This window comes from Microcaecilia unicolor, chromosome 10 (assembly GCF_901765095.1).
Source record: "Microcaecilia unicolor chromosome 10, aMicUni1.1, whole genome shotgun sequence".
NCBI lineage: Eukaryota > Metazoa > Chordata > Amphibia > Gymnophiona > Siphonopidae > Microcaecilia > Microcaecilia unicolor.
In genome coordinates, this window is record NC_044040.1 from 18277231 (window position 1) to 18297508 (window position 20278).

Consider the following 20278-nt stretch of genomic DNA (forward strand, 5'->3'; position numbering starts at 1 on the left):
TGGGCTATGGAGTTGAAATAGTGCTGTGAGGCTTAAGTGCCAATATTAAATGGTACTTTACTGGGTACTTCTGAATCTCAGCTCTTATTGCTGTAATACTATTTGGTTGGTGCTGGGGCAGTCAGAGGGATGGAGTCAGACGTTAGCCAAGCACTGCTAATATCCAGCGCCTGGATAACTGTCAAGTACTAATGCAGAAAGCACAACCCTAACTGGTTAGTTACCTGGGTACCAGCATTGAATATTTGCTGCACTCCAATAGTTCGACTTGGATATTCACTGCTAGTACCCAGATTAGGCCCAGCACTGAATGTCAAGTCTAAGCCTGCTGTAGTCAATGTGAAAAAAAACACTGACCCACCTGGGCTGAATATTGAACCCTGTGTTACTATCAGGCTTATTTTCGAAAGAGAAGGGCGCCCATCTTTCGACACAAATCGGGAGATGGGTGTCCTTCTCCCAGGGTCGCCCAAATCGGCATAATCGAAAGCCGATTTTGGGCGTCCTCAACTGCTTTCCGTCGCCGGGACGACCAAAGTTCACGGGGGGCTTGTCGGAAGCGCAGCGAAAGCGGGACTGGGCTGTGCCTACCACAAGGGCGTCCTCACCCGATAGTGGAAAAAAGGAGGGCGTCCCTGGCGAGCACTTGGCCGACTTTACTTGGTCCTTTTCTTGTTATGACCGAGCCTCAAAAAGGTGCCCGAACTGACTAGATGACCTCCCCTTACTCCCCCAGTGGTCACTAACCCCCTCCCACCCTCAAAAAAAACCTTTTAAAAATATTTTTTGCCAGTCTCAAATGTCATACCCATCTCCATCACAGCAGTACGCAGGTACCTGGAGCACTTTTAGTGGGTACTGCAGTGCACTTCAGGCAGGCGGACCCAGGCCCATCACCCCCCCACCTGTTACACTTGTGGTGGTAAATGGGAGCCCTTCAAAACCCACCAGAAACCCACTGTACCCACATGTAGGTGCACTCTTTCGCCCCTTAGGGTTATGGTAGTGGTGTCCAGTTGTGGGTAGTGGGTTTTGGGGGGGGTTGGGGAGCTCAGCACACAAGGGAGCTATGTACCTGGGAGCAATTTATGAAGTCCACTGCAGTGCCCCCTAGGGTGCCCGGTTGGTGTCTTGGCATGTCAGGGGGACCAGTGCACTACGACTGCTGGCTCCTCCCATGACCAAATGGCTTGCATTTGGTCATTTCTGAGATGGGCATCCTTGGTTTCATTATCGCCGAAAATCGGGGACAACCATCTCTAAGGTCGATCTAAATTTTGCGATTTGGGCGCCCCTGACCGTATTATCGAAATGAAAGATGGACGCCCATCTTGTTTCGATAATACGGGTTTCCCCGCCCCTTCACCGGGACGTCCTGCGAGGACGTCCTCAGGAAAACTTGGGCGTCCCTTTCGATTATGCCCCTCTATATCTTTTACAGTGCTGCCCCAGTGCCACAGGGACGGGGGGAAGAGGCCAAAGCAGCAGGCAACAGATTAGGGAAACAAGCCTGGAGGAGGGAGGACACTGTGGCACAGGAAGGAATTTTCAACTGCTCTAAGACATGTGGATAATTAGAGTATTTGTAATTAAATGATTCCTGCAGCCTAGCAGTTTTCTTGCTCCTTTCTGGACTTCCAGTTCAATTGGAACTCGCCTCCTACAGGATACAGGTGCCACTGGCCTTTACTTTATTTACTGCACATTTCTAACCCGCCTAAAAACTGGGCAGGCAGCTGTATTAATTTTTAGTGGAACACTTGGTGGGCACCAGCAGGGCCGTGCCGATGCGGTAAGCGGGGTAAGCACCGCAGGAGGGCGCCCACCTCTGGAGGGCGCCGCCGCGGTGCTTACCCTCGCCCCGCCGAGGCCTTTAAATCTTTTACTTGCAGTCGCAGCAGCGTCTGTGAAAGCGGAGCGCTGCCGACGTCTCCCTTCCCTTCGCGCTGTTGGTTCCCTCAGTGTCCCGCCTTCTTCTGACGTCAGAAGAAGGCGGGACACTGAGGGAACCAACAGCGCGAAGGGAAGGGAGACGTCGGCAGCGCTCCGCTTTCACATACGCTGCTGCGACTGCAAGTAAAAGATTTAAAGGCCCCCAGGGCGTGCCGCGATCATCTTCACGGGGGGGGGGGGGGGGGGCGCGCCAACTGTTCATCTGCGGGGGGGGGGGGGGGGGGGGGCCCAACTGTTCGTCGGGGGGGGGGCGGCACAGACCCTTGGCACGGGCCTGGGCACCAGAACTCAGGAAAGGAGATTTTCTGAAGACAGGGTATGCTAGGGATGGAACAGGCCATCATGGGTATACACTTTTATTTCAGAAGAAGCATACAAATATCTATACCAAATAAGAGACCAAAGAAAGCAACAAAATCAAAACCTGGCATTTCGATTCGCTCAGTGTCTATGCACTACTGTTTTAACTCTATGGAGTTCTATGGCGTTATCTGGCCCATGGCAATCCTGACAAAACTACAGAAAACTGTGTATTGTCATAATCATTAATATTTATTTTTTTCCAATATTATGCCCAGCCGCAATACCAAGGTAAACCAGTTGTTACAGTTCATTTCTGGAAAAGCGAAAATAAAGATCTGGGGGACAGAAGAATTAGTGGAGGGGAAATAACTAACAGTTTTCCAGGGTTTTTAAGTTTCCAGTAGGTCATTTGCATAAAGCCCTCTAGAAATAAATTAATATAAACATACAGGTTTACTGATATTCGGTATGCCCATATCCTATCACAGACTGATGTGGTTCACAGATATCTCTGCAGGCTTTTCTGCATTTAGATATAAAACACCTGGTCACATCTCAGCTGAAAGTGAACTGCAAGGTTGACAAGTAATTAGTAAAGGAGGCAGAGCAACTGCATGGCATGGGTATACGTCAGCTATTAAACGATATACTGTCACAGTCAAACATTTTTGTGCTCAACTGGTTCTCAGTAGTGCTTCCAACCACTGCACACTGTTGTGATCACGACTGTTGATGAAAGTTAAAACTGCTGTCAGCCGTTTCTTCTGATAAAGCACTTGAAATAGAGAGATTATATATGACTTTATTCTCTTATAACCGATTAAAAGTTTGCATCTGCAACACATACTCTGACGAGAGCTCACTTTCATGGTGTCTGTCCTTCACTTGATTGTCTGGGTATAGCCTGCTGCTGGGGTTAAGCAGAGGTGGTTTTGGCCTAGCCCTTGATTCAACGTCGTCTAGATTAGAACTGTATTCTTATAACCCGGGATGAAGAATTATTTTCTTGAAAAAATAGACCTTTGAAAAAAAGAAAAGTCACAATAAAATTATCTTAAAAAGGAATGCATTATCAAAGAAGGGGAGAAGAACAGAGAGGGTGGCAGGATTAAGTTTATTTTAATTATTGTGAAGCCATGATTGCAAAATTTAGTGAATTAACCATAAAACAGTGCAACACTTCCTTGGGTTAGGGTTCTTTTTTTATTTAAAAATTCACTGTTAAGACTGTAGAAACAGATTTGTTGCACTTGGAATGACAACCTTTAGGGAAATCTCTCTGGCTAGTGATCCAAGGCTTCATTCTTAATTCTCTATTTTACTGGACTGTAAATTTCCTAAAACTGACTCCGTTTTTAGCAGTATATATAAAACTCTGCCAGACTACAACATCCTTGTGCCCCTGACTCGTTCACAAGACTGTCAGTCTGGCGAAAAAGCTTAGCCAACCATTCTATATCCTATACAAGAACCAATTCTCCCAGAGTAGGTGACCTTTGCAACGATCCAGCTTAGTTCTGCAATGAGCTCTGTCCCACAACAGACATGCTGCCACTAAGGATTCTTCCACAAATCCAAAAAGGGACAGATTTTATCTGAAAGGGGGAAATGGGACTTCATATACCGCCTTTCCGAGGTTGTTGCAACTACATTCAAAGCGGTTTACATATAATCAGGTACTTATTTTGTACCAGGGGCAATGGAGGGTTAAGTGACTTACCAAGAGTCACAAGGAGCTGCAGTGGGAATCGAACTCAGTTCCCCAGGATCAAAGTCCACTGCACTAACCACTAGGCTACTCCTAAAACACCTCTTCCTCTAAACATGGTACCAAACTGTCAAAATTATTTTACATCCTTCCAACAGGCTTAAAACATGTGAAGCCCCATTTCGCAAAGGTCCAGATCAGAACATTCAAAGATCACCTGAAGCATCCTGTAAAGTATTCTGATGTCAGCAAATATATTTATACAGCAGCAGCATCGGTTAAAAAAAAAAAAAAAAAAAAAAACCCCAAAAACGAGTAGTATCGCTCAGCAGAGTCTACGTTAACAGTGCCGGCGATTATACATTGGGATGCCTATTTTCAGTACCTCCACAAATGAGTCTCAGCAAGTACACATATAGGAACTACATTTCAGACACTTATACACAAAGTGCAGCCCAAGTGGAGGAGTGGCCTAGTGGTAAGGGTGGTGGACTCCGGTCCTGGGGAACTGAGTTCGATTCCCACGTCAGGCACAGCTCCTTGTGACTCTGGGCAAGTCACTTAACCCTCCATTGCCCCAGGTACAAATAAGTACCTGTATATGTAAGCTGCATTGAGCCTGCCGTGAGTGGGAAAGCGCGGGGTACAAATATAACTAAAATAAAATAAATTAAGGAGCAAAAGTTACTACGCACAGTTTGCCCTAAAATCCACAGCCCTGGCCAAAACAAATGCATGCATGCTTCAGAAGGAGGTGCAAAAGCCTATGGGGAATTATTTTAACAATTCCAATGGAAAACTGGAAATACAAGTATAATGTTGGAGTGGAGGAGTGGCCTAGTGGTTAGAGTGGTGGATTTTGGTCCTGGGGAACTGGGTTCGATTCCCACTGCAGGCACAGGCAGCTCCTTGTGACTCTGGGCAAGTCACTTAACCCTCCATTGCCCCATGTAAGCCGCATTGAGCCTACCATGAGTGGGAAAGCGCAGGGTACAAATGTAACAAAAATAAAATAGATACTATTGGAGATTCTACATGGAATGTTGCGACTATTGGAGATTTTACATGGAATGTTGCTATTCCACTAGCAACATTCCATGTAGAAGGCTGCGCAGGCTTCTGTTTCTGTGAGTCTGACGTCCTGCACATACGTGCAGGACGTCAGACTCACAGAAGCAGAAGCCTGCGCGGCCATATTGGTGATTTGCAAGGGCCGACTTTTAGTAGAATAGCAACATTCCATGTGGAATCTCAAATAGTAGCAACAGTGGAGGAGTGGCCTAGTGGTTAGGGTGGTGGACTTTGGTCCTGGGGAACTGCGTTTGATTCCCACTTCAGGCACAGGCAGCTCCTTGTGACTCTGGGCAAGTCACTTAACCCTCCATTGCCCCATGTAAGCCGCATTGAGCCTGCCATGAGTGGGAAAGCGCGGGGTACAAATGTAACTAAAATAAAATAGATACTATTGGAGATTCTACATGGAATGTTGCTATTCCACTAGCAACATTCCATGTAGAAGGCTGCGCAGGCTTCTGCTTCTGTGAGTCTGACGTCAGACTCACAGAAGCAGAAGCCTGCGCGGCCACATTGGTGATCTGCAAGGGCCGACTTCTACATGGAACGTTGCTAGTGGAATAGCAACATTCCATGTAGAATCTCAAATAGTAGCAACAGTGGAGGAGTGGCCTAGTGGTTAGGGTGGACTTTGGTCCTGGGGAACTGAGGAACTGAGTTCAATTCCCACTTCAGGCACAGGCAGCTCCTTGTGACTCTGGGCAAGTCACTTAACCCTCCATTGCCCCATGTAAGCCGCATTGAGCCTGCCATGAGTGGGAAAGCGCGGGGTACAAATAAAAAAAATATACATATATATAACGTTTTGGCCCAGGCAAACAATGCCTGAAACAACGTGCCTTGGAATCTGGGTATCTCAGGTCATGTGCACACACGTGTGTGCCATCTACACTTGTAAATCGACCTCCATGATGTTCTTGGATAATTTATTCTGCTGGAAATGGGGAAAACAGTTCCATGGTACTGCATTACAGCCCTATTGACGGTTTGGAAAAAAACAGCTGGTGTGAACCGGGCCAGTACAGACTCCAAACTAAATAAATAAATGTATACTTTTTAAGTTGTTTTTTAAAATGTTTAAATGTGTCTTTCCTTCTTCCCTTCTGCCATTATTATACAGAAAAAATAGAGGTGTTCATTCCTAGAAATTTGGCTGCTTTAATGCTTCTCCTCTATTTTAAATTAATTTCTATATTTTATTAGTGTGCTTTATTTTTCTGATTATTCTTTGTCCTATGGAGAACATATCAAACAGTACAAAAAGGTATCTGGAACCCATTGGACATGGTCAACATTAAGATGTTAATTTGATAACGGGGTGCCTAGGCAGGAAAGGCATGTAGGCACCTGGGTTTTAACTATTTTACAAAGGCAACATATATATGCTTTTATAACATTTCCTGCCATATAATTCTTCTCCTTTCTACTGCTCTTTGAAATTTTTTCTCTGTTTAAATCTTTACAATACCAAAAAAAAAAAAAAAAATGCAAACGCAAACAGCTGTGATTCGGTTTTTCAAAAAGAGCAGTACAGAGAGGTGGGAAAGGAGTTATTTTTATTACTTTATATGTTCCCCCCTTTTTTGAAAATTAGAGGTTGTTGTTTGTGATTTTATATCTGAGCAGCACATTATTTAGTATTCTGTATGTATTGTTTCTTGAGACTGTAGCTTCTTATGTTTACCCGTGTTGTTGGTTTAAAAAAAGAAGAGCAGTAGAGTATGATTTTAAGTAAACAAACATATACTTTTGTAAGTTTAGTGCCACTAAGAATCAGCACCGATATGCAGGGGCAGATCACATGTTCACGCATGCTCTGCTGTGCTGACTAACAGGAGTCAGGACCTACTACCCTGATAGTAACATAGTAGATGACGGCAGAAAAAAAAAACCTGCACGGTCCATCCAGTCTGCCCAACAAGATAAACTCATATGTGCTACTTTTTGTGTATACCCTACTTTGATTTGTACCTGTCCTCTTCAGGGCACAGACCGTATAAGTCTGCCTAGCACTATCCCCGCCTCCCAACCACCAGCCCCGCCTCCCACCACCGGCTCTGGCACAGACCGTATAAGTCTGCCCAGCACTATTCCCCGTCTCCCAACCACCAGTCCTGCCTCCCACCACTGGCTCTGGCACAGACCGTATAAGTCTGCCCAGCACTATCCCTGCCTCCCACCACCGGCTCTGGCACAGACCGTATAAGTCTGCCCAGCACTATCCCCGCCTCCCACCACCGGCTCTGGCACAGACCGTATAAGTCTGCCCAGCACTGTCCCCGCCTCCCAACCACCAGTCCCGTCTCCCACCACCAGCTCTGGCACAGACCATATAAGTCTGCCCAGCACTATCCCTGCCTCCCACCACCGGCTCTGGCACAGACCGTATAAGTCTGCCCAGCACTATCCCCGCCTCCCACCACCGGCTCTGGCACAGACCGTATAAGTCTGCCCAGCACTGTCCCCGCCTCCCAACCACCAGTCCCGTCTCCCACCACCAGCTCTGGCACAGACCATATAAGTCTGCCCAGCACTATCCCTGCCCCCCAACCACCAGCCCCACCTCCCGATCTTGACTAAGCTCCTGAGGATCCATTCCTTCTGCACAGGATTCCTTTATGCTTATACTTAAGAGGAACAAAAAAAAAAACCCAAGTGTGGGGTTGCTGAGCTGATACAGGGCTCAAGATCCTGCCCCATTCCCGCTCTCATCATCAGCATAGATTTCCTGTTATTAATATAGGAACTTAGCTTGAGCCTCAGGAGGGACCAAGATCTCAGAGGCCCTGCACTTGTTTTTTTAATTTGCTACAGGCCAGGCTGCAGGGATCCTTCTGGTGGTGGTGAGGGGAAGGGAAAGGCTGGTAAGACATAAAAAATGCTTTAGGCTGGTATTCTGATACACACAATCCACCCTACTTATATGCAAACTTCATAAAATGTATCCATGGTACTGCTTCTACCCTGGAAATATTGGTGTTATATTTTCCTAGGACCTGTTTTTATATATGTACACATGACGACGGCGATTTTGTAAGTGCCTATTTGAGCATCTAAAACATCATTCTACTAGCTAAAGTCATTTATAAAATTACTCCCTTACAGGGTAATTTTCAAAGCAATCTAGTTGTGTTTAACCTATTAGTGCCCAATGTTCCCATAATAAGCCATATGGGAACAAACTGATTTGTTACCATATGGGAACATTGTGCACTAATGGGTTAAACAGAGTAATGCGCCTCGATTACCCTCTGGCCAGCTTAAAGTATGCACAGTCTTCCACAGCACACAAACTTTTAGGTACACTAGAGGCAGTACTCTGCCTCTTGGGGGGGGGGGGGGGGGGAGAAGGGGTGAGGCTGGAGAAGGAAAAATCAGCATGCACATTCCATGTCCTAAACCGTGTGTACTACTTAATTTTACTAAAACTGCATATACCGCATTTTGCAAAATCATCAAAGCGGTTTACAAATAAAATTAAGCACATAGGAAAAGAAATGCCATTTAAATTAAATAGCTTGGCTGTCCTTTCTCTTGTCTGTATAGTTGAGATGTTACTGTTGTTCAATCATTTCTGTTTATTATAAAATCAATAAAATATACTTAAAAAAAATAAAAAAAAGGAAGTAACAGAGACAAGCATGCCCCTCACACTAATTTTCACCTGCTGTGCAGCCAGCTAAAGGACATGCATTAAAAGTGACCATGTACTTAACAAAGACATGGGCTATTTGAAAATTAACATAACAACATAGAAGGGACTGCAGATAAAGACCTGAATGGTCCATCCAGTCTGCCCAACAGTCACATTTATTCTTAATTCTGGATTAAATCAACAATGGACGTGATATTTACTCGATCGCGGTCTTTCTTTGTTGTTTCTGGGACATAGACCATAGAAGTCCACCCAGCTCATGTTCCAACTACTGGAGTTGCCGTCAAAGCCTACCCGAATCTATCTTGTTGTTTGCGGGACACAGACCGTAAAAGGTCTGCCCGGCACTGTCCTCATATTCTAAATTACTGGAGTTTCTGTCAAAGCTCTCACCAGCCCATCCGAAACTGGACTGCTATATGCGGCACTCAGACCGTACAAGCCAGCCCAGCACCGGCCTTAGAGTTGCCATCTAAGCACCACTTGATGTGCAAATACCTATGCAACCCTTTAAGTTTTGTTTTTTTTTATACTATTCATTTTCTGATTGCCTCCTTACTTTTTACTTAATAAAAGTGCTTCATTCTGAATTTCTTATTATAGTACTGGTCAGTGAGCACTGGTTTTTGTTTAATTTTTCTGAGAGTTTCCAAGACTGCAGTACAGTCATAAGAACATAAGCATTGCCATACTTGGACAGACCGAAGGTCCATCAAGCCCAGTGTCCTGTTTCCGACAGTGGCCAATCTAGATCACAAGCACCTGGCAAGATTCCAAAACTGTAAAACAGATTTTATGCTGCTTATCATAGAAACAAGCACTGGATTTTCCCATCTTAATAATGGGAGTGAGTGGGAACCCCTAGAGAGGCTCATCTTTTTTTTTTTTGGGAGAAGGAGTCAGTGATGGAAAGCTATTTCTGGGGGAGGGGAGGGCTTCCCCTGTACTAATCAGCCCTTATAACTTGGGCCACTACCATAGAAGATTATGATATGTAGTCTTTCTCCATGTTCTTTTTAAGGCAGGTACTTATGACCTACTCACACCTGGAAAACATTCTGAAGCTCACTCTGTGGGAGGGAAACAGTGAAGGCTAGACTGTCAGCTCACTCACTGTCACTCATGCACCACTCACTGTCACTCATAGACCCGCCCTCAGCCACGCCCCTTCCGGACACAATTCGCGACCCCCAACGTTCTAAATGAAGCCTACAAACCGGAAGTGTGAGGCGCCAGATATATCCTTTTTGCCCATGGCTCAAAACCGGAACTTTGAGGCGACCTGTGCCCCGCCCTCGCATCAGAACGTGATGACGACGAGGGCGGAGCACAGTCCACGAGCACACGCGATCTCCCCCTGCCCCTCGGCAGCCATGGTTCAGACGGAACCCGCATCACACAGCGCGCAGGTGCCTGGAGGGGGCTTTGGGGCCAGGTGGGTCGCTGACCATGGGACAGCTGGGTCGCTGATGATGCGTGCAGATGGGGTGCCGGGGCTGGAAACGCGATCTCCCTGTGCCTGCACGGGGGTTGGGGGCCAGCTGGGTCACTGACGAGGCGTGCGGATGGGTGGGGAGGCTGCACGCGCCGGCCCCCACGGGATCGCTGCACACCAAAACTGGGGGGGGGGGGGGGGGGGGGGGGGGGGGGGGGGGGGGGGGTTGGGGGACAGCTGGGTCACTGACGATGGGTGGCGATGGGTGGGGAGGCTGCACACGCCGGGAGACACAAGAGTCGCTGCACACCACAACCTTGCTAGCGCCCGTTTCATCTCTCCCAGAAACGGGCCTTTTTTACTAGTACACTTATAAGCAAAGGTTTTACCAACCTCTTCTGTTTCCTGTCAAAGTGGAAGGGTTTAAATATACAAGCTGAGAAGAAAATTCTAACACACAAACCAAAAAATGTCTCTTACTGTTAGCATCTTGAACCCCCGTAAGTGCTCCGACCGCCGCTGCAGTTTCGCCAGATAGGACGATCTGCCCTCCTCCTTGAAGGGTGGCTTCAGCGAGTGTGGCAACAGCATGGGCCGCAGCTTCACTGCAAGCAGAGGTGTAAAAAGAAAGACAGGTGCAAATAAATAATTGTGAAACACAATCTCAGATACTGCCTTTAACGGGGTGCACAAGGAGTCTGGAAGACATGTTACACTGAGCTCTGTCTGCAAACGTCCACCAATGACAAAGGTCACAGAGGATACATAAGACCTTTAGATTACCTCTCGTCTGTGTAAGGTTGCTCAATGCTATTCAGCTCAGATCTATATGTCTAATTAATCCTGAAATTTTTTCTAATATTCCTTTAAATATGTGATCACAAAATCAGAGAAAGTCAAACATTTTTCTACTTTTCCACTATAGTGCTCACTCTTACCCCACAAAAGTCCCCCTCCCGAGTTGACCCCCTGGTGGTAGCCCCCCCCTCTCTTTCTGTCCCCCTCCCCCGCAATCACTTCTCCCTAGGCTTAACTTAGGAAGGCCTAGTGGTACTTTTGGGGACAAGAACAAACCCCATTTGTTCTTGCCCCATGACGCTGCTCCATCGCAACGGCTGACAGGACTGTTACGGAAGGTTCCTGCAGTCATTTTACAATTGGAACCAGAATGGCAGGAGATTTGTTCCTTTCCAAGGAGGTTAGATTGAAAACAGGAGATAGCATGATGTCAAAGAGCTGAGGCTGCCTCCCCCCATCTCCCCTGTGCAGCTGATATTTTAATACACCCAAAAGAAAGCAATCGAACCTATCAGCTGCTGAATCCACATTATCATTCCTTATTGTTGGTAGCGTTTTTATTTAATCTCACTTATATTTTCAAATATGTCAGCTTGTGCAGCATACAGATGTACACAGAGGAAGTATCGGTTTCATTGGTTGGAATATTAATTAGTTCTAAATAGACATCGTTGTCTCATTTGGTGGGGCTGGTTATAGGGACTGTATATGTGAAGATGTTTTCACCTAATAAAGGACCACCAGACAAACATCATGTTATGAAAATCAGGTGCTCAACATTCAGAGTTTCTATTTATACGTACAAAATTTTTTTTTAAACATTAAATTAGGATGAAACCTGGTAGTATTTAACATCTTTTTTTTCTGTGTGTACATCGAAAGAGAAATATACCACAGCACCAAATAAATAATTAGGGAAGAGTTTCCTTCATGCAGAAGTTCTGTTTAGTGTCAGTGGAAATGTGTGAACATTGTCCAGTTCGGTTGTAAATATTTATTTCTTCTTTAAGTCTGTTTGGTTGTAAAAGGCTTTTTTTGTTTGTTTCAGAATCTTTGTCTCAGATGTGTGTTTCTGTACAGATGGGTGTGATTTTATTAATACACCAGCAAGCAGGCACACTATTAGCCACTAAGTTCATACAAAGTTATTTATGTTCAGTGGAAAATAAATCCGTTGGCTGCCTGCTATGTGAATATTCCATCACTGTTTCATTACTGCTACCAAGTACCGTGTTTCCCCGAAAATAAGACACTGTCTTATATTAAATTTTGCTCCCCAAGACCTGCTAGGTCTTATTTTCAGGGGAGGCCTTATTTTTCGGGGAAACATCGGGGTCACCCCCCCACCCGAGATCGCCGGCTCCCCCCCTCGATCGGCGGCTCCCCCTGCCCTCAGTCGCTCCCGGAACTAACCTCTTAAATGCTTCCTTTCACCATTCATCTTCGCACTCGCCGCAAGCAGCAGGGCAGGCCACTCCTTCATTCCGTGTCCCGCCCTCGCCTGACGTAACGTAACGTCAGGCGAGGGCGGGACACGGAAGGAGTGGCCAAACCTGCTACTTGCGGCGAGTGCGAAGGTGAAAGGAAGCGGTTAAGAGGTTAGTTCCGGGAGCGACTGAGGGCGGGGGGAGCCGCTGATCGAGGGGGGGGAGCCAGCGATCTCGGGTGGGGGGGGGTGACCCCGATGTTTCCCCGAAAAATAAGGCCTCCCCTGCTAGGTCTTATTTTTGGGGGAGGCCTTATATTTTCAAATTTCAGCAAGACCTCTACTAGGTCTTACTTTCGGAGGATGTCCTATTTTCGGGGAAACACGGTATTACATATCATGGACATTTGCTTTAAACTTTTTTTTTTTAATTCATTTACCCAGACCTTACAAGTACATGGTATTGCTTGTTAAACCTAAAGGGTGGTTAAACAACTCAGTATAAACTGTGTTGTACTGTAGAAGTTGTTGTTTACTTTTGCAATGTGCGTATGGATGCCCGTTCTAATGCGTGCATGGGATAATGTTTGAATAACCGCCTAAACTTATGGCTATGATTTTTGAACATGCAGCATCATTAAAGCACAAACTTTTAAATGCCCAGTTGGGTACACCTTGCTCCTGTCCGTGCTGGTTCCAATCGCAAAATGGCTGCCAAGACCTCCCACGGCAGCCTTGCAAGGCTGGCATGGGAAATCTCAGCAGCCATTGCAATGGTGCAGGGGCATGGGACAGGAATGAGTGGGGTTCATTCTTGCTCCTGAAGATGCCTCTATACCACCAGGTCCATCTGTCGGTTGGGAGAGGTGGGGAGTGAGTTTTGGGTTTCAGGTGAAAATGCACAGACATTTTCAGCTGAAACCTGAACCCGTATTTCAGTCCGGTTTCGATGTGAATCCGAAACTGAATTCGGTCACCCTCTTAAATTAGGAGCTCAAAAGCTAGTCTTATAAATTTAGGCCTGCCATTCATTTGCCTAATTTATAAGCCTAGTACTGAAAACCAGTGGAGGAGTGGCCTAGTGGTTAGGGTGGTGGACTTTGGTCCTGGGGAACTGAGTTCGATTCCCACTTCAGGCACAGGCAGCTCCTTGTGACTCTGGGCAAGTCACTTAACCCTCCATTGCCCCATGTAAGCCGCATTGAGCCTGCCATGAGTGGGAAAGCGCGGGGTACAAATGTAACAAAAATAAAACAGATACTATTGGAGATTCTACATGGAATGTTGCTACTCTTTGAGATTCTACATGGAATGTTGCTACAATTGGAGATTCTACATGGAATGTTGCTATTCCACTAGCAACTTTCCATGTAGAAGGCTGCGCAGAAGCCTGCGCGGCCACATTGGTGATCTGCAAGGGCCGACTTCTACATGGAATGTTGCTAGTGGAATAGCAACATTCCATGTAGAATCTCAAATAGTAGCAACAGTGGAGGAGTGGCCTAGTGGTTAGGGTGGTGGACTTTGGTCCTGGGGAACTGAGGAACTGAGTTTGATTCCCACTTCAGGCACAGGCAGCTCCTTGTGACTCCATTGCCCCATGTAAGCTGCATTGAGCCTGCCATGAGTGGGAAAAGTGCGGGGTACAAATGTAACAAAAAAAAAACAAAACTTCCTTTTTCCCTTGCCCTAAACATGCCCCTTTGCCACCCAATTTTTATGTTCCTAAATTTAGGAGTTCAGTGAAATTTTGAGTATTACATTATGCACTCAACCCCAGTAAAGTTTTCAAAGAGGCCAATTTATGAGCACAATTCTCAGGTTAGGAGTATAAATCCTTTGAATAGTGGGCTCTAAGATAAATAAGGGGGGGGGGGGGGGGTCCATACTTAGCCGGTGCCAATACGCCTGTAAATTTAAAGCTGAGTCATGTCCGGGCTCTAGCACTGAATTTCCAGGTTTGAAAGCTGGCTAAAATATAGCCAGTTAAATTCGATATTCAGCATTTATCTGGCTACGGCGTTTTGCATAAAGATAGGACTGACTTTAATGCAAGCTTATTTATGCGGTTACCTTGGCCGGTTAAGTGCTGAATAACGGCACTTAAATTTGCTGACTCTGCCTCAGAATGCCCCCAAAATAGCTGGGTTTCAGGTAAGAGCTAATTGGAAATTTTCAGCAACACTAACTGGTCAAGTGTCACTGAAAATGACCGGATAGCTTCGAACAAGTGATTTAACTGGCCAGGAGCCATTTGTGGCCAGTTAAATCTCTTTAAATATCAACTCAAAAGTATAAAAAGTCAGATGAGCGATGGCATCTCAGCAACGAATAAAGAAAATCCAACAGGGTTGTAGTGGTGTGGGGGCTTTATAAATTTAAAGAGCTGAAAAATCAAGAAAGAGCAAATTGAAAGAATAACCAGCAGGTGAAAAGAGAATGAATTCAAGAATCAATAAGTAAGCAAAATGGTAGATGAAGCTGCGATTGCCTCCAGCTAATTTCCTGCCAACAGCGCCTTGCTCTTCTGCTGCCATTTCACTACATCCACTGACTGGCCAAATTAGCCTTGTCCTCTCTTCCCAGAGTTCTTTGTAGCACTGGTACTTGACCTCATGCCCATTTCAGCGTCCATCGCCCCCACCTCTGAGCACTGTTACCTGATAAGATACCCTAATTCAGCATTCCCTTATCCTTCCATAGTACCCTGTTACCGGTGGCTGATTGCAAAGCCCTTTCACCCATCCCAACCCTTTTGTGACTTTCTGCAGTTACCAGAATTGCATAGTCTCTCTTTCCTGAAGTAAACAGTTTCATGCCACCAGCTGTGCCTGAGCTCGTTAGCAAGTCCTCTAGGGGAAGCATTAACACACCATCACCAGAAGGAAATCCGTGAGCATTTTCCATACTGCAGAAGGATCCCAGGACAATACAACTATTCAGCAAACCTTGCTATATACTTTTTGAAGGTAATTTTCTAACAGCTTGCCTAGGCTAAGAGGGTTAGGGGTCCTTTTACTAAGGTGCGCCGAAAAATGGCCTGCGCTGCTGTAGACATGTGTATTGGACACACGCAGGTCCATTTTTTTAGCGCGCCTGCAAAAAAGGCCCTGTTTTATTTTTGGCCGAAAATGGATGTACAGCACAATGAAAATTGGCGCACATCCATTTTGGGCCTGAGACCTTACCGCCACCCATTCACTTAGCGGTAAGGTCTCATGTGTTAACCGGGCGGTAATCATCAGCGAACATACAGTGCTGATTACCGCCCGGTTAGCACCGCACGCCGGAAAATAAAATATATTTTCTGGCACACGTAAAAAATGAAATTACCGCCTGGGCCGCGCAATAGCCGGGCAGTAGTTCCAAATTGGTGCGCGTTGGGCACACATAGGCACCTAAGCGGCTTAGTAAAAGGGTTCTTAACTGTTTATTTTAGCCTATTTTATAAAGAAATACAGGCGTCAGAAGTCAGAAATCATGGCTAGACGTAAGCTGTGGACATTTTTATATCTGCTCAAGAGCAAGGTATAAATGCCTATGCATAAATCAAGACCTTCTCTGTGCTCCTCCCACGAACATGTCCACAGGCGCATTGCGTAAAAGTACACACTTTTTTCACATCGCACATACTTATGTGCATAACTCCGGAGTAATTTTATAAAAGTCATTTTGGGGGCCATTCTACAAGTGGGCACTTCCACTTACATACTCCAAGGATATACCGCGAGATCGGAGGGGGATCTGGCTGCACAGGTACTGTTATAGAGTACTTGCATATCCTGATATCAGAGCGCCTAACGTTTACACGTCTGCAGTGAACATCAAAGAGAAAAAGAACCAGACTCTACAAAGGATCAAGCAACAAAAAAGAGTGGAGTCGGCCAAGGAGTGAAAGGAAGTATCACAGGAGCTTTAAACACGGAAGAATCTTTATTAAAAGATCCCAATATGGCCGTGTTTCGGCTAATGCCTGTGTCAACGGTCCCTTGAATCTCTTCCCAAATGTCGTCATCCTGGTCTTAGCAGCGCCAGTGTAATAAAAATGATATATAAGCCGTCATCAAAGGGAAGCTTAAAAGGTGTCTTCCCCTTGAATATAGAGGCTGCCAGTAGCCGCTTGTAAGTGGAAGATTCGGCCATGCCCTAACCATAAATATGCCCCTCCCCCTAACATTTACACGCTAGGCAAGTTATGTGCGCCATTAATGCTTAGGTGACCTACAAGGCGTGCATAATGCAAATGCCTAGTTTATAGAATTGTCGTTTTTATGTGTGAAATCAAGTTTATAAAATTGCCACCTCTAAGTTCCAGCCGGCTGTTTCTCTTACACATCTGATATAGTCCTTGCTGCATTAATCCATGGTTAAAAAAACAAAGGTTTCCACATCTTTGCAGATTAACAATTACAGTGGGGAGAGATGCAAATAATGCTTTGCGACGGAACAGAGTGAAGCAGCACTACGTGAGTACAGGAGGAGGGGAGAGAACAAACAAGAGCTAAAGATGAGAAGGATTAGAATTTGAGACACTGGTGTTTTCTTCAGAGAAGAGAAGCATGCACAGGAAAACCTCTGGCCTTCAGGAGTCCTGCCCTGAGAAGGCCGATCCATCAGCAGTAGATACACCGCAGGGAAAGCATCCCTCATCCAGCACACAGGAGGGACTCAGGAAACAAAAGTCTGCCATAGGACAGAATTAATTTTCTCTAATATCTAGTGACCATATTACCTTTGTCTGGGATTGCAATTCAATACACTGAGCCTATAAGTGAATAGTCTCAATAAAGGTGGTGTTCAGTATTGCCATTTTTGGCTGGGTTCTAGTGTGCCTTACCAAAAGAAATTTAAGAAGCAGTAGCTTCTTTTCTTTCTTTCCTTCTTTTTTAAATATATATATACTAGTATAAAAGGCCCGTTTCGGTAGGCAATGAAACGGGCGCTAGCAAGGTAATCTCCCCCCCCTGCAGCATCCCTCCTGTCTCCCCTGCCCCCCCCCCTGCAGCCACCCATCTGGTCTCAGGACCCCCTGCCCACCAACCCTCCTCTCCCCCTGCAGCCACGCATGTGCAGCGGCCCTCCCCCCCGCCCCCCTGCAGCCACCCATGTCCAGCAACCCTTCTCTCCCCCTGCAGCTACCCATGTCCAGCGACCCACCTCTCTCCCCTGCCCCCCTGCAGCCACCCATGTCCAGCGACTCTCCTCTCCCCCTGCCCCCTCTGCAGCATCCCTTCTGTCTCCCCTGCCCTCCCCTGCAGCCACCCATCTGGTCTCAGGACCCCCTCCCCACCTCCCTCTTCCCTGCCCCCCCTGCAGCCATCTATGTCCAGCGACCCTCCTCTCCCCCTGCAGCCACCCATGTCCAGCGACCCTACTACTACTACTTATCACTTCTATAGCGCTACCCCCTGCCCCCCTCCAGCCACCCATGTCCAGCGACCCGCCCCTTCCCCCTCGGCGCATCACCCAAGCCCCTGCGCCATGGCGCATCACCCAAGCCCCTACCCCCCCCTCGGGCACATCAACCCCCTCGCCACCCGCAGCCGCCAATACTAACACTGTCTGGCCACTGCTGCGTCTCTTGTTCAGCAGCAGCGGCCGGTACAAAAAGAAAAAAGCCAAAAAACAGATTTTAAACCTGAAACACGGCTCCGTAGACAGCCATCTGGCATTGGCTGTTGTCTCTGCAGCCGCTCCTCCTCACCCCTCTGACATCGCTGCGCTCCTCCGGGGTCTTCCTGCAGGGGCAGTGATGTGGAGGGGAGAGGAGGAGCGGCTGCAGAGACGACAGCCAATGCCAGATGGCTGTCTATGGAGCCGCGTTTCAGGTTTACATTTTTTTTGCTTTTTTCTTTTTGTACCGGCCACTGCTGCTCCACAGGAGAAGCAGCAGTGGCCGGATAGCATTAGTATTGGCGGCTGCGGGTGGTGAGGGGGTTGATGTGCCCGAGAATGGGGGGCACAGAGCTGATTTGTAGGCAGGGGAAGGAGTAGGGTACTCCTCCCACTGCCTGGCTTGCGGTTTTGCAGGGCATGGGCTTGAGTGTTGCACTGAGGGGGGGGGGGGGGGGGGGGCACTGACAGCTATTTCCTAGGCAGGGGGAGGAGTAGGGAAACACGCGACATCACTGCGTTCTAAGTTGCCTAGCAGACTCCTCCCCTTGCCTTGGAATCAGCTGTCAGTGACATCACTGCGTTCTAAGCTGCCTAGCAGACCACCTCCGAGGGAGCCACAGTCCCAGGCACATTAGAACGTTGGAGGTGAGAATTATTATATAAGAAGATATATTCAGTTTATTAAATTCATGATAAAACCAAACCACAGACACTGACATCTGACTTTAAGCCTTTGAACAAGTGTAATCCTCCTCCAAGGAATTTTCTCTGGTTTCCCCAAAGTATTTCCTTTCTTTTCCAGAGCACTTTTTTGGCATTCTGGCAGTAACACACTTTTGAAGTTTAAAAAACAGAACTTAACTATGGGTATGCCATCATACTCTGTGCACCCACTCCCACTGTACAATTATAAAAACAGTTCTATTTTCAGCACTATATAAAATTATATACATTTAAATAGGGTCTCAAAATATTTATCGCCTAGTTACTACTGTCAGCAGAGGCACCAGGTCTGGCCAGAGCCCGACAAAAGGAATGACACAGCAGCACATAATACCTAGGCTCATGTGCGTTGCCCACACCACTTCTTAGCCAGGGATCGCAGTCTGTCGTTACATTTCTTCCTGTCCCCTCCCCCACGGGGGATCCCAAGGGAAGCCTTTGCAACTGGTGTGCCAGTACCTGTTCAGTGCCATGGTAACAGTTGCTCCCTGAGGTATCTCCTGGGATGCGGCCACTGCGGCTTCTGCCAAGGACGCCACTGCTTGTGTGGCCTCTGAGGCCTGTGTCGTCTGAATCGTCATTTCTCCTCCTTGTAGTGTTGCCCAGTTCTGTTCCACCTACAAGAGCAGAGAAGACATTTCAAAACCAGACACCTGCTCAGTGGAAATGGCCCCCTAGTCATAAAAAAGTCGGAAGAGCTAAAAGCTTTTACACAGGTTTTTTTTAGGTGATAGTAGAAAGAACAAAATACGTCTTTTAAATGCCCACCCTCTTTTCCAATTTTTGAGGGCTTCTCACATCTGTTATGCTTTGGCTTCCCTGTCTAGGTGAATTTCACTGCCGACTTCTTTCCTCAGTTGTTATTCCTCTTGTTAATATTACTGGGCCACAACTGAGCATTTTAATCAGCGACAGCATTATCTGAAAGCTGAATCCTGCTGGATATGGCTGCCGTGACACCCGTTAAAATAAATATTCAAAATCGTTTTCCTGTTTTTAATTTTATAACTTTGTTTTTCTGAAGGTGACAGTCCCCTTTGTCAGAGGATCCACCAGTAAGAACATTTTCTCTTCAGTACAGGCCAAGAAACACTGCCTCAGAAATTTCCTGATAGTACAGCCTACGACTATGGACACCATCACTCAAGCCCCTAATACTTAGATGAACAGAAACTGTGATATATTCTAAATTGTTTCTGGGAAGCTTGTATTAGAGCCATGCAGTAAAGCTTACCACACAGATTCCTAGCCCAATCCTTACGCAAAACTTTAGTTCCCCAATGCTATAAAGAAAATAACATGCAAATTACTGCTGACCTGAAGGTGTGCACTGTCAGAAATAAACAGTGCACACTGCAATGATAAAATTCAACCATTTGCTAAATCCAGCTTTCTGCCAGTACAGAGCAAAAACTGGCTCACACACTGACAGGAAGGGAGACATCAGGACATTTTTACTTTTTTAAACTCAACCTGCTGGACTCCAATTCTCTTCTCCACAAAACAAATCACAGTCTAGTGGACCCTCCTCCGTCCTGGCACCCAAAATTAAATCTCCAGAGATGTTGTGGCCTCCCTCCATCTAGA

At 46.5% G+C, this 20278-nt stretch overlaps 1 protein-coding gene across 6 annotated transcripts in view; it reads right to left on the reverse strand.

The window, feature by feature from the left end:
- NRF1 (nuclear respiratory factor 1) overlaps positions 1 to 20278 on the reverse strand; it is a 139621-nt gene that overhangs the window by 28453 nt on the left and 90890 nt on the right. For 5 of the 6 annotated variants that reach the window (XM_030216052.1, XM_030216055.1, XM_030216053.1 and 2 more), the window contains 2 exons: positions 19151 to 19308; positions 10609 to 10733 (listed from right to left, as the gene is read on the reverse strand). In XM_030216052.1, the coding sequence (XP_030071912.1) occupies positions 10609 to 10733; positions 19151 to 19308 (283 nt within the window). Of the gene's footprint in view, positions 1 to 2484; positions 3277 to 10608; positions 10734 to 19150; positions 19309 to 20278 lie in introns of those variants that run through there. The other variant, XM_030216054.1, reaches the window with a different exon arrangement.